Source organism: Schistocerca americana, chromosome 3 (genome assembly GCF_021461395.2).
Source record: "Schistocerca americana isolate TAMUIC-IGC-003095 chromosome 3, iqSchAmer2.1, whole genome shotgun sequence".
NCBI classification, from domain to species: Eukaryota; Metazoa; Arthropoda; class Insecta; order Orthoptera; family Acrididae; genus Schistocerca; species Schistocerca americana.
The window spans coordinates 740,470,060-740,485,387 of record NC_060121.1 but is presented as its reverse complement, the minus strand read 5'-3'; the positions used below and the strand labels follow the sequence as shown (position 1 = coordinate 740,485,387).

The 15,328-nt window shown below is 44.5% G+C and overlaps 1 protein-coding gene across 1 annotated transcript in view; it reads left to right on the top strand.

The window, feature by feature from the left end:
• Positions 1-6,560: 6,560 nt before the first annotated feature.
• Positions 6,561-15,328, top strand: part of LOC124606355 (octopamine receptor beta-1R-like) — a gene marked incomplete at its 5' end in the record, with an annotated part of 405,784 nt that continues 397,016 nt past the window's right edge. The window contains 2 exons of the mRNA XM_047138336.1: positions 6,561-6,593; positions 11,637-12,256. Of these exons, the coding sequence (XP_046994292.1) occupies positions 6,561-6,593; positions 11,637-12,256 (653 nt within the window). The remainder of the gene's footprint in view (positions 6,594-11,636; positions 12,257-15,328) is intronic.

Here is a 15,328-nt window from a genome sequence, read left to right as displayed (position 1 = left end):
GTCTGAAGAAACACACTGGACGGTTTTTGAATTGTTAATAAAAGTGATGAGAGCATGCATAGTTTCCACGTTCGGCATTGATACACTCCTGGAAATGGAAAAAAGAACACATTGACACCGGTGTGTCAGACCCACCATACTTGCTCCGGACACTGCGAGAGGGCTGTACAAGCAATGATCACACGCACGGCACAGCGGACACACCAGGAACCGCGGCGTTGGCCGTCGAATGGCGCTAGCTGCGCAGCATTTGTGCACCGCCGCCGTCAGTGTCAGCCAGTTTGCCGTGGCATACGGAGCTCCATCGCAGTCTTTAACACTGGTAGCATGCCGCGACAGCGTGGACGTGAACCGTATGTGCAGTTGACGGACTTTGAGCGAGGGCGTATAGTGGGCATGCGGGAGGCCGGGTGGACGTACCGCCGAATTGCTCAACACGTGGGGCGTGAGGTCTCCACAGTGCATCGATGTTGTCGCCAGTGGTCGGCGGAAGGTGCACGTGCCCGTCGACCTGGGACCGGACAGCAGCGACGCATGGATGCACGCCAAGACCGTAGGATCCTACGCAGTGCCGTAGGGGACCGCACCGCCACTTCCCAGCAAATTAGGGACACTGTTGCTCCTGGGGTATCGGCGAGGACCATTCGCAACCGTCTCCATGAAGCTGGGCTACGGTCCCGCACACCGTTAGGCCGTCTTCCGGTCACGCCCCAACATCGTGCAGCCCGCCTCCAGTGGTGTCGCGTCAGGCGTGAATGGAGGGACGAATGGAGACGTGTCGTCTTCAGCGATGGGAGTCGCTTCTGCCTTGGTGCCAATGATGGTCGTATGCGTGTTTGGCGCCGTGCAGGTGAGCGCCACAATCAGGACTGCATACGACCGAGGCACACAGGGCCAACACCCGGCATCATGGTGTGGGGAGCGATCTCCTACACTGGCCGTACACCACTGGTGATCGTCGAGGGGACACTGAATAGTGCACGATACATCCAAACCGTCATCGAACCCATCGTTCTACCATTCCTAGACCGGCAAGGGAACTTGCTGTTCCAACAGGACAATGCACGTCCGCATGTATCCCGTGCCACCCAACGTGCTCTAGAAGGTGTAAGTCAACTACCCTCGCCAGCAAGATCTCCGGATCTGTCCCCCATTGAGCATGTTTGGGACTGGATGAAGCGTCGTCTCACGCGGTCTGCACGTCCAGCACGAACGCTGGTCCAACTGAGGCGCCAGGTGGAAATGGCATGGCAAGCCGTTCCACAGGACTACATCCAGCATCTCTACGATCGTCTCCATGGGAGAATAGCAGCCTGCATTGCTGCGAAAGGTGGATATACACTGTACTAGTGCCGACATTGTGCATGCTCTGTTGCCTGTGTCTATGTGCCTGTGGTTCTGTCAGTGTGATCATGTGATGTATCTGACCCCAGGAATGTGTCAATAAAGTTTCCCCTTCGTGGGACAATGAATTCACGGTGTTCTTATTTCAATTTCCAGGAGTGTATGATGCACTCCATAGCTTCCTTTCTTTCCCCTTGACAATAGCCACATTTTGGTGACGAAAAAATCACTATCACTGTCGTCAGACCATGTAGGTAACGTGTTTTACGCTTAATGCTGCTGCAGCTAATGCACTCTGCTAGCGATGTGAACACCTTCAAGCAAATATTTGTCCTTAAACGTTATCAGTGGTGAGGCTATATTCAAGAGTACGAACTTTATTCCAAAGTCTTGATTATTATTTGTGTTAATTTGAATGTCGTTCTTTTAAAAAATATGAACAGCGTATAGTCGCCTTTTTGCTACTTCTTCTTCGAGCCTTGCTACTAAAAGGTTGTAAAACTGCTATCCTGTAAATGATATTGTGAAATAATAACTTATATTTAAATTATTAATGTTCTTATTTATTGGTATTATGTTTTCCGCTGTTGCACAATAAGGGTAAAGGCATCTGCCAATTTTTCATTCATTTAAATTTGTTTGAAGTGGTCAGTTTGGTGATGCAACGATGGCGCGCCATAAGCGGCCTCTAGGTTTCTCATTACTCTTCATGTTGAGCCTGCAATCCATGTTCTTAACGAAGTCAGATCATTATAATTACTACTACGGAAATCATTTCCTTTTATTGAAACCTAAGAATATCACGGTCTTGGGTCAGCAACCTCGTGTTCTTCAACCGAAACATCTGGGCCTGTTGCTATCAATCGGTTAGGTAAAGGAAAAGGTATTTTCGAGAACTTATGTTACGAGAAGATGGTGAGAAAGAATTCACGCCTTCTTTAAAATTTTTAATCAAAATTTTTCTCTCTCTTCTTGTCGGCAACATAATGCGAAATTCCCTCGTCAACATTTTATCTCCTTTCTTAAATTTAAAAAATCAGCACTGAAAGGCGGGAGGAATCGTTATAAGCTGCAGGGTAATTACTCCCGCCGAGTTGCGAGAGGCGATGTGCCACCGGTGAGCAGTGAGCTGCCAGCAATTCGTCTGAGCATAAACGTACCCTTAGAGCAGAACGGGAAGAGAAAGACAAAGGGAAAAGATATAAAAATAGGTAAACTACAAATGGACGCAGGAGAACAGTTATTCCCTGTCCTTCTGCTGGTTACTGTTTCCTTAAAGATCCATTCAGCATCCCCGTGCCCCACAGCATAATCAGTAGATTGCTGCCAAGCCTGTCTGCCAAATCGTTTACGTATACAGGGTGGTCCACTGATAGCGACCGGGCCAAATATCTCACGAAATAAGCATCAAACGAAAAAACTACAACGAACGAAACTCCTATAGCTTGAAGGGGAAACCAGATGGCGCAATGGCTGCCCCGCTACATGGCGCTGCCATAGGTCAAACGGATATCAACAGCGTTTTTTTGAATTGGAATCCCCATTTTTTACTACATATTCGTGTAGTACGTAAAGAAATACGAATGTTTTAGTTGGCCCGCTTTTTTCGCTTTGTGATAGATGGTGCCGTAATAGTCACAAATGTATAAGTACGTGGTATCACGTAACATTCCGACAGTGCGGACGGTATTTGCTTCGTGATACATTACCCGTGTTAAGATTGACCGTTTACCAATTGCGGAAAGGTCGATATCGTGTTGATGTATGGCTATTGTGATCAAAATGCCCAACGGGCGTGTGCTATGTATGCTTCTCGGTATCCTGGACGGTCATCCAAGTGTCCGGACCCTTCGCCGGATAGTTACGTTATTTAAGGAAACAGGAAGTGTTCAGCCACGTGTGAAACGTCGACCAGGACCTGCAACAAATGATGATGCCCAAGTAGGTGTTTTAGCTGCTGTCGCGGCTAATCCGCACATCAGTAGCAGACAAATTGCGCGAGAATCGGGAATCTCAAAAACGTCAGTGTTGAGAATGCTACATCAACTTCGATTGCACCCGTACCATATTTCTATGCCCCAGGAATTGCATGGCGACGACTTTGAACGTCGTGTACAGTTCTGCCACCGGGCACAAGTGAAATTACTGGACGATGACAGATATTTTGCACGCGTCCTATTTAGCGGTAATAATATGCACTATTGGGCAACGGAAAATCCACGATGGCTGCGACAAGTGGAACATCAGTGCCCTTGGTGGGTTAATGTATGGTGCGGCATTATGGGAGGAAGGATAATTGGCCCTCATCTTATCGATGGCAATCTAAATAGTGCAATGTATGCTGATTTCCTACGCGATATTCTACCAATGTTACTACAAGATGTTTCACTGCATGACAGAATGGCGATGTACTTCCAACATGATGGATGTCCGGCACATAGCTCGCGTGTGGTTGAAGCGGTATTGAATAGCATGTTTCATGACAGGTGGACTGGTCGCCGAAGCACCGTACCATGACCCGCACGTTCACCGGATCTGACGTCCCCGCATTTCTTTCTGTGGGGAAAGTTGAAGGATATTTGCTATCGTGATCCACCGACAATGCCTGACAACATACGTCAGCACATTGTAAATGCATGCACGAACATTACTGAAGGCGAACTACTCGCTGTTGAGAGTAATGTCGTTACACATATTGCCAAATGCGTTGAGAATGACGGACATGATTTTGAGAATTTATTGCATTCATGTGTTATTTTCAGGCAATCACGCTGTAACAGCGCATGTTCTCAGAAATGGTAAGTTCACAAAGGCACATGTATCACATTGGAACAACCGAAATAAAATGTTCAAACGTACCTGCGTTCTGTATTTTAATTTCAAAAACCTACCTGTTACCAACTGTTCGTCTAAAATTTTGAGCCATATGTTTGTGACTACTACAGCTAAAGTGAAAAAAGTGGTCCAACTAAAACATTCATATTTCCTTACGTACTAAACCAATATGTAATAAAAAATGAGGGTTCCTTCTTTAAAAAACGCAGTTGATATCCGTTTGACCTATGGCAGCGCCATCTAGCGGGCCAACCATAGCGCCTTCTGGTTTCCCCCTTCAAGCCAGACAAGGTTCGTTCTTTGTAGTTTTTTCGTTTGACGCTTATTTCAGGAGATATTTGGCCCGCGCACGATCAATGGACCACCCTGTATAGAGAACAAAAGTGGACTTATCACACTTCCCTGGCGTACAACTGACGATACACTTGTCCCTGATGCGCAAAATGTAAAGACAGACAAAATACTCAAAGAGAAAACATTGGAGTTCATGTGGGGAAAAGGCCGTCCACTCCGTTATTGGACGTAATTATAGCCTCAGATTTTTCGCAAATGATGAAGTTACCTACAATGACGCACTAACAAAAAATAACCAGCACAGCTACTGTCGATCTCCATAAGATGTAAAAGTGATGAAAGACTGATAGCTCGCTTTTAAGGTTCCACAATATAAATTTGTGCACTTCAAAAAACGAAAACCGCTTAGTATCCAGTGGCTACAATATCAACGAGTCACAGATGGAATCCGCTAGCTATACAAACGCTATGTAGAGATTTTAAATGAAACGATCACTTCGGATCAGTCGAAGGTAAGACACGTGGCAGAATTCGGTTAATTGGCAGAGTACTAAGGAAATTCAATCAGCCTGCAAAGGGGATCACTTGCATATCGCCCGTGTGGTCCATCCTAGAATACTGCTCAAGTTTGGAGCCACTGCTAAACAGAGAAAATAGGGTATATTGAACGTATACAGAGAAGGGTAGCACTAGTCGCCACAGGTTCCTTTCTCCAGTGGGAAAGTGTCCTATGGAAGCTGAGTGAACTGAACTGGCAGACGAAGAAAGGTACAAAATATACAGAGAAAGCCTACTTACCAAGTTTCAAGGATCGGTTTTAAATAATGACTCGAGGAAGCCCTTATGTATTGCTCCTTTGGGGATTGTGAGAACAATATAACTCACAGCGGGCACTATGGCATGCGCTCGACAGATTGTAGGTGGAGATGTAGACGACGTGAGGAGGCGGGGTAGGAGCGTTGGTTTCCCCGACAACCTGCGTCCCGGGCCGGCCGCCTACCTGCTAGGCGCTACCTGGTGCGCATGAGCAGCAGCCACCGGCTCGCCCCTGGCGGGCTGCAAGCCGCGCAACAGCGGCACTCGGCAGTGAGCGCGCGCCTGCGGCAGCGGCAGCAGCACCATGAGCTAGCGCCCGGCTTGGCACACGCGGTCGCTCGGCAAGGTGAGTCGGGGGAACTCGCGGACACTCATATGAGACTAATACGGAAAGTAAGGTTACAAGAACTTTTTGAAGTACAAAAAATTAATTTATTTTAACAAAATTTACGTGCATTTTAGTATAGTTCTTGCATTATTTTTCCACATAATCACCATTTGCTTCGAAACATTTTGTTATATGTGGAACGAGTTTTTTTTTATTTCTGCGGCCTTAAATGTCTCCAACCGCCTTTTTCAGCCAGTTCTTCACTTTGATTTTCACCTCGTTGAGTCCGGAAAAGTGTTTTCCACGAAGGTGTTCCTTCATTTTACTTAACAGATGACAGTCATTAGGTGCGAGATTGGGGCTGTGAGAGGGTGGCTTGATACATCCCTACAACATGTAGTCAGCAACTCTCTTGTGTTGCATGAACGTGTGAGGACGCGCGTTGCCATGATGAAAACAGAACACCACGGTTTTTTTTTTTTTTTTTTTTTTTTTTTTTTTTTTTTTTTTTTTGTGTGGTTGGCTCTGAGAAGTCATATCTTGCAGCATTTATTGTTTCACCACTTTCCAAAGAGTAAACGAGCAGAATCCCTTCTCTGTTCCAAAACACTGACATCATGATTTTCCTCGCTGTTAGTTTTAACTTTTTGACTGAAGACGAATGAGTGTGGTGCCACTGCATTGATTGTCTCTGGAGTATGGTGATTAGCCGAAGTTTTACATCCTGTGGTTATAGAGTTGAGGAAAGCCTCGTCATTCAGTCTCAAAACGGTCAAGAAATTCTCTAGCGGCACTGACTGGATCATTTTGTGTGCTTCGGTAAGCATCTTGGGCACCCATCGCACACCCAACTTGCGATAGTGTAGTCGATCAGTTACGTTTCCATGAACAATAGTTCGTCAAATGATTGGACAAAATGCATGCGGGTGGTCAATTGTCGAACGTTTATGAGAGAGAAGATGATCTTCAATCTCCTGCACCACATCGTCAGTCTCAATAGACGGCCTTCCGCTTCTGTCTTCATCTTGAATTTCCGTTCTTCCAAAATTGAATTCCCGTATCCATTTTGTCACATGTCCCCTCGAAATTACCTCCCCTCCATAAATTGAAAAAATTTCGCGATTAATCGCAGCACGTTCATGCCCTTAGCATTTAGGTACCAAATAACAGCGAGCACTTCGCACGTGGTGGAATCCGGAATGTGAACACTCATTTCTAACAGTCACCATAACACTAATCGACGAGCTACTGATTGTTGGAAATGCTCATTCCTTCCGCTGGCTTCCCGCTACACGGCAGTGGTACCAACTTCTTCAACGGACATTCCATGCTAAAGCTACGTGCCTTGTATCCTAAATTTTCCGATAACCGTCGTATATCTACAACTCGCAAGTCTGCGGTTGTCAGGGCCCTCACGTACACCAAATACCTGTCCTCTCCACATTCACCCACTAACGAAGCTGCGCAGTCGTGATTACAACGGACAAAAAACGTTTCGTCTCATCAATTTGTAGACGCAATTCATACTGATAAATCGAAATCTTATTTAGCCCGTAGTGCATAGCTTTGATAATCAAGTTTTTTTTAAAGTGTAGCACCAAAAATGTGTTAAAATATGTATTACTCAACAAATAGTTTCCACAATTTTATGTCATCAGCTGTCAGAGTTTGAAAGTTTAAAATTACGTGGACCACTAGGCATATATTTAACTATCGCTGGGGAAACAAGAGAACTCAACATACGCCACATCCTCCAGCCCACATTACAACTTAAATGGGACTCCATACCCAGTAACGTTGTTGGCTCTATGATGCCGTGATGAGAATGAGGCCCACTTTCATTCATAGCGCAAACATATTTCATAATCATGGATCAGTGGTACAAGAAACTTGAAACTTTCAAAATCTGCAGTTGGTGACATAAATCTGTCGGAACTAGCGCAGCATAATACAGATATTAACATCTTTTTGGTGGTATACATAAAAATTTAAAAGCAGTCGCTCTCGGTTGTTATGCTTCCTGTAGCGTTTTTAATTTCTACACTTTTGTAGATAGCTTCTCGAGGCAACAACGTATTTTACCATCAGAAAGATTTCAGACATCTTTAACCTGCCCTTTACTGATGCGGATTATTGATACCAAGTATGCCGGCCGGGATGGCCGAGCTGTTCTAGGCGGTACAGTCTGGAACCACGCGACCGCTACGGTCGCAGGTTCGAATCCTGCCTCGGGAATGGATGTATGTGATGTCCGTACGTTAGTTAGGTTTAAGTAATACTAAGTTCTTGGGGACTGATGACCTCAGAAGTTACGTCCCATTGTGCTCAGAGCCATTTGAACCACACCAAGTCATTTTCCTGATGATGCGAACGTGTCTTCCCTAAACGTCTTGGTTTTAAAGTGAAAAGCCTTAACAAACAATGTTTTTGAATAGGAATATATTTTTTGTTTAATATGTCGGTTGCCAGTGATCGTAAAATACTTTGCTTCACTAATATGCTGGCTTGTAACGCTTGTAACACTGGAGAGATTTTTCTTTTGCGGTTTAACGGTATTGTTTATTTCATTTTAGACAATGTTTTTATTTCAAATACTCCGAAGTGTTTCAGTGTTGCTCTTTGTAAATAAGTATGCTTTACGCTATAGATTATTATATTCATCATTTAACCATAAAGGGATCGTCACGTCAACGCCATTTACATGGTATGTCATACATCCAGTCAACAACAGTTCAATTTACAAAACCGGCTCAGCTCTATCCGTATTTCTTTGCTGACATTTTTATATGTACGGTCAGATGATGAATATGATCCTCTTAACATGTGTTACGAATGCAATGTAAGTTATTTTGTAAGGATATGATGAATCACATGACAATAGATATAGGTTCTACAGTGCAATACTGTCCTACGGGACGTTAAAAAAACATTAAATGGCGAAATGGTTATCAGTTACCTACATGTCTGTTTTCACTTACATACATGACTGAAAGAACATACAGCTTTGAAGATCCGTAGCAGCAAGAAATACTTCGAGATTAATTCATCATCTGTATTAGGTACCGATCTACAAACTAACAGTGACACATGAAAACTTATGGTGGACCGGGATTCAAACCCGGGTTTCCTGCTTAAGCGAGCGGTTGTCTTAACCACTTCGTCTAATCTGTGCACACTTCCAGGACATATTCAAACTTCCATATATCACACTTTCTACTAATTTCGTCACCTAATGTTTTCAACATTGCTTGGATTCCCGCAACATGGAGGATGACGCAGCATGGGGTCGAGACCAGTAATATTACTGTCGTTTGCCCAAGTGGGTTTGTAACACTTATAGGCATGTCTGAAAGAACAGACACTGTTGATTATCCACAGCTGTACGAATTAAAAGCTGATGTTAAGGAATTCAGAGTCAGAAAATTAACGTTGAATTAAATGACTGTGCCTCCTAATAATGAGTAGATCGTAAAGTGGAAGAAATTCAATGGTATCAATTCAGAATTTTAATCGGGAATACGGCCTTTAGCAGTCCAAATATTATACGACGTAATTTATGATTATACGTCTACCTCATGTAGCCACAACATCAAATTAGGGTTATTTCTTTGTTATTGCGCCAGCCATACTCTGAAGAATTTTATCATAAGAGGCTTTGATAATGAAACATTCTGTGATATGACATAATTGTGATATGTACAGCTAATACGCTACTTGTCAGAAACAACTATCTGGGTAGTTAAGCGACACCTGTCAAAGAGTTTATGTATTACTGATTTATGTACAGCAGATATTGAATCGGTCCCTACACGTCAATGCTATAAGAATCGAAAATATTGTAACAACAGAAAACAATAATTCGTAAATGTTTATGACATTCGATGAGTCAGAACCTACACCTCTCGAATGTTATCTTCGGCATGTAAAGTCAAAGTCCTACTTGCGGTATGAATGCGTTCAGTATGAATCACTTCAGAAATTTTGTTATACTCTTCTCTCTTTAACGGAGGTTTTGACCAGTCATAAGTAATACTATTTCTGCATAAACACTTCATTTGACACTGTACAAAGTCGACATTATAAGTGATACAAGGCTTTGATAAAATTTCGGATAACCAAATTGAATCTCAAATTTCAGCTAAAGGACACAAAAGATATTTCGAAAATGATTCGTAAGGGCTGAGACTGCGATATGTAGGACACTGCTGCGACGACAATTCCTGCAACTGTTGCAGAGAAATTCATTTCCTTCTTCATTAAATTTCTTGTAGCTACTTCCGATTCCTAAACGCATTTCGTGACTTTTAATTCGGTGATGTTCAGTTTAAGTTCGATTCTAGTTGTATTTTCTAAGGCTCCAGAAATGAGGCTATGCGCTAGAAATGATGTTCGTATTCTTTTCTGATTATAATTATGTCACAATGACCAAAAATATTACTGTTGAGATTTCATGCCTTGGAATATGATTCACTTTGTGGGAATTCATAAGCAGAAAACCATAAACTTCAAATCAGATGACGTAAATCGAAGTCCTTCGGTACAAATATCCGAATCTTAAGTCAAGCGCATTTGTCTTTTATAAACCACCACCATTTATTAGTTGTACGTTGATAAGTTTTTTTTTTTAGTTAGAAAAGACCATCCGATAAAGTCTCACGACCTGATATTTCGCAGATGAGTACAGGGAACCGTGAATACTGTTGATGAACTGAAAAGCATTCAGTGTCAGTTGATTCTGGTTACCAGTTTCGAGCTGGTGCATAGATCATAGTCAGGTGTGTACCTAATTCTGCAAAGCGGAGTTTGTCCAAATAGGTTACGCCGTCTGAACTCTGTAGCGCTAAATTCAAATCTGAATGTGATCTGTGCGCCAGGAGGAAATCGGTAATCAAAAATAGACTACAGTGTGTAGCTCAGAAGCTCAGAAAATGTCTTTTCGTGACATTTTACGTACTCCATTCCCTCAGCTATTAAACACATATTATATTTCTTGGTATAGTAAGAAATAATGCTTTAAATATATTTCAGATAAGGAGAAATGTGTTCAAAGTATATAGTGCGTAACGATATTTCGTAATTTTATTTTCCATTGCCATATTTCTAATAAATATTGTCATTTCTTTACAGATAACGCATCGCGGTATTCGAAAATGAAGATCTGTGGCGTTAAAGCGTTTGAGTCCAAGATTTTGATATCTTCGTGGTCACATTATCTTGAGATAACTTAATGAGTTACTGTGAAATAAATGCCTCATCGATTTACGTGAAGATCTGAACCATTCAGATAATCTGGAAACGGTAAGCGGAAAAGGATGAACTTCCAACTTTTGTTATACAATGCAGTTCATTGACGATTCGAAAGAAACCATTTGATACGAACTATCGGCGCCAACTGCTTGTCAGCTAATGCGACAAGCCATGTGACTTTTTAGAGAGAATTTGATACAAATGGTGCAACAGGGTATTTTTACGTATCGTTGTTGTTACGTGAACGTTTAGATGTCGTTTTAAAGTAGGAGGTCATTTACTAAGAGTGGGAAGGTAGTTGGCATTCAGAAGCTTTAATTATCAGTATTACCGTTTCTATGACTCAGTTGTTATACTATAGTAACTAATTCCAAATGTATTGTGTTGGTTAACAGAAGAAGGAGCTTTGTCTGTCGGATGGAACTGAGAAGTGACTCTCGTGTTAGATAATGAAGTTCTCTTTGGTGTAAAGAGTGAAAAATGATTTACTGCGCTGTTACCTGTTCTAAGAGTTCGTGTGAAATACATATCCAAACAGTATCAAATATATATCGTTGAACTTGCAGTGACTAGGTCATCGCACTGATTCTGCCTGTTTAGACAGATTTAGATGTGTTAGGCAGCTGTAGGGATGGATAAGTTGATGTGGATGACGACGCCAGCAACGTCGACCACCGTGACGTCAGAGGAAGGGTCTCCGGAAACGTGGCAGCCGAATGTGACGGCGGCCTCTGACGGCAGACAGCCGGAGGGAAGCGGCGGCGGGTGGCAGCTGGTGCTGGCCATCGCGCTCAAGTCGTCCGCCATGGGCTTCATCATCGTGGCGGCGCTGTTCGGCAACCTGCTGGTGATCGTGAGCGTGATGCGCCACCGCAAGCTGCGCGTGCTCACCAACTACTTCGTGGTGTCGCTGGCGCTGGCCGACATGCTGGTAGCGCTGTGCGCCATGTGCTTCAACGCGAGCGTCGAGCTGACGGCCGGCACCTGGCTCTTCGGCTACTTCATGTGCGACGTGTGGAACTCGCTGGACGTGTACTTCTCGACGGCGTCCATCCTGCACCTGTGCTGCATCAGCGTGGACCGCTACTACGCCATCGTGCGGCCGCTCGACTACCCGCGCATCATGACGCCGGCGCGGCTCGCCGCCATGCTGGCCGTCGTGTGGTGCTCGCCGGCGCTCGTCTCGTTCGTGCCCATCTTCCTGGGCTGGTACACCACCGACGAGCACCTCGAGTTCCGCCGCCGGCACCCGGACCGCTGCGCCTTCACCGTCAACAAGGCGTACGCCGTCGTCTCGAGCAGCGTCAGCTTCTGGGTGCCCGGCGTCATCATGATCTTCATGTACTACCGCATCTACGTAGAGGCCGACCGCCAGGAGCGCATGCTCTACAGGTAGGCGCCACGCCCTCTGCCACTCACTCTGCACTAGCGGCCATATTACCGCGGGTTGTGTACGCCGCAGCAATATAAGGAGGCGCGCGCAAAAGCATTTGAAATAACAGTACCTTAAAGCAAACTATTTTACATTCTACATCTACATCTACATCCATACTCCACAAGCCACCTGACGGTGTGTGGCGGAGGGTACCTTGAGTTCCACTATCGGTTCTCCCTTCTGTTCCAGTCTCGTATTGTTCGTGGAAAGAAGGATTGTCGGTATGCTTCTGGGTGGGCTCTGATTTTATCCTCATGGTCTCTTCGCGAGATATACATAGGGGGGAGCAATATACTGCTTGACTCTTCGGTGAAGGTATGTTCTCGAAACTTCAACAAAAGCCCGTACCGAGCTACTGAGCGTCTCTCCTGCAGAGTCTTCCACTGGAGTGTATCTACAGTCTCCGTAACGCTTCCGCGATTACTAAATGATCCTGTAACGAAGCGCGCAGCTCTCCGTTAGATCTTCTCTCTCTCTTCTATCAACCCTATGTGGTACGGATCCCACACTGCTGAGCAGTACTCAAGCAGTGGGCGAACAAGCGTACTGTAACCTACTTCCTTTGTTTTCGGATTGCATTTCCTTAGGATTCTTCCAATGAATCTCAGTCTGGCATCTGCTTTACCGACGATCCACTTTATATGATCATTCCACTTTAAACCACTCCCAGATAATTTATGGAATTAACTGCTTCCAGTTGCTGACTGGCTATATTGTAGCTAAATGATAAGGGATCTATCTTTCTATGTATTCGCAGCACATTACACTTGTCCACATTGAGATTCAATTCTGGGCATCCGCAGCTGTTGAAAGGCATGATGTAAGGAAAATTTCCGCTAACAACTCGTAAAATTGTTGTTTTTTAATACGGTTTCGCGGCCTAAAGCCTCATCATCATGTACAACAACATTAAAAGATAACAGGCATATTCATCGCTCCTAGTTGAAATTTACTATTCAGTGATATCATCAGTACCATGGCCAGTGAAAGGTCTCTTCTCCATTCCTTGAGATCTGCATGCGTCGGTGTGACGCTGGGCAACTCGATGCTGGGCAAAGTAAAAGCGGCCCGCATGAAAAACAAAGAGAGACTAGTTGGCATGCCGAACATGTAGGCAGTTGAAAGGCACGATGTTAGGAAGATCATAGGGACGACGGGTATGCTTATGATCTTTTACCGTTGTTGCGCCCGCATCTCGTGGTCGTGCGGTAGTGGTCTCGCTTCCCACGCCCGGGTTCCCGGGTTCGATTCCCGGCGGGGTCAGGGATTTTCTCTGCCTCGTGATGGCTGGGTGTTGTGTGCTGTCCTTAGGTTAGTTAGGTTTAAGTAGTTCTAAGTTCTAGGGGACTGATGACCATAGATGTTAAGTCTCATAGTGCTCAGAGCCATTTGAACCGTTGTTGCACCTGATGATGCGGCCGTAGGTCGCGACTCCCCTGTCCCCTGTCACTGTTAGCGGTTTTCTTCCTACCATCTTATAAGAGGACCGCACCCACTCGCTATCGTCGATTTCGTCCATATATGTGGTATATACAGCGTCTGACTATTTATATATAGCCGAGTGGCTAGGGCCTCCCGTCGAGCAGACCATTCGCCTGGTGCAAGTCTTTCGAGTTGACGCCACTTCGGTGACTTGCGTGTCAATGGGTATAAACTGATGATTATAAGGACAACACAACACCCAGTCCCTGAGCGGAGAAAATTTCCGACCCAGCCGGGAATCGAACCCGGGCCGTTAGGTATGACATTCCGTCGCGCTGACCACTTTTTTTTATGTCTTTATTATGTTCAAAGTTCCAGTAGATTGGTAAATTAAACAGGCATCAGAATTAATTTTTCAAAATATTTAGCAGTAAATGCATTCGAACTCGCGACCTCTCATCAATAGTACACGACACTTACCGTTACGCAACTTTTTTTTTTTTTTGCCCCGACCCAGTCGGGAATTGAACCCAGGCCCCTTTGCGCGGCATTCCGTCGCGCTGACCATTTTTTTTTTAAGATCTCCTGCTTACATGGCAGGCGCTCTATCCACCTTTTTTGTTTTTTTTATTTTTTTATTTTTCTTTTTATTTTACTTTTTTTTAAATTTTCAGTCAAGGTAAGACCTGAACCAAGGACGTCTCGTTCCTTTTTTTTTGTTTTTTTTTTTTTTTTAAATTGGAAATTATTTTCGCTGCCAACCTTTATATATATATATATATATATATATATATATATATATATATATATATATATATGGACAAAAGGCGTCTTTCAGTTACGACAAACAAAATTAGAAAATTACAGCCGTAGCAACAACAGAACAAAAGTTCCTTCTAAACTATGAAAAAGAATTTGAAACTAATAGTGTGATGATAGATAATAAAGGAAGAAAAATGTAACCAAATCCCGCACGCCATTCCATGTGCATGGCCCCTCTGCGTACAGATTCCATGTTCCAAATTGGTACAACATTTCGCGGCGTGTGGAGCCCCACGTCGGCGGTCATCCTCTGCCCGGTACTCCCCAACTGTGAGGGAGTTTGTCGAAGACACTGCGCAAATAGTTCGCAAATAGTTGTCGATATCGGGGTGTACACTCAAGTGTGCTATGACTGTCCTGGAGAAATTGCCAGTAATCAAGCACCATCTTCTCATTATCTCGAAAGAGGTAGTATATGGACATGCCTTTAAACCATGTGAGAGCGTGAGTCTTCGCAGGTGGGAAATAAGTATCCTCCGGACAAAGGAGGAGCCGTGGCTCAATTGTGCGAGGCGCGATACGTAGGTAGCAGGCGAGGATCTTCTGCACTAGCAGCCATACATCTAACGCCGATCCACATGTTAAGCGGTGTTCGTCAGTATCCACGAGGTGACAACGTGGGCAAAGGGGGGAATCCGTCATCCCAATAGCGTGCAGCCTTTGTCGTGTTACAACCTTCCCGTTCACCACCTGGTACCACGCGGCTCGTACCCGCGTGGGGAGGTACGGCTTCTGGACCGCTCTCCACACTGCCGGCCATAGGGTCGTAGGGCTCTTCCTCTCAA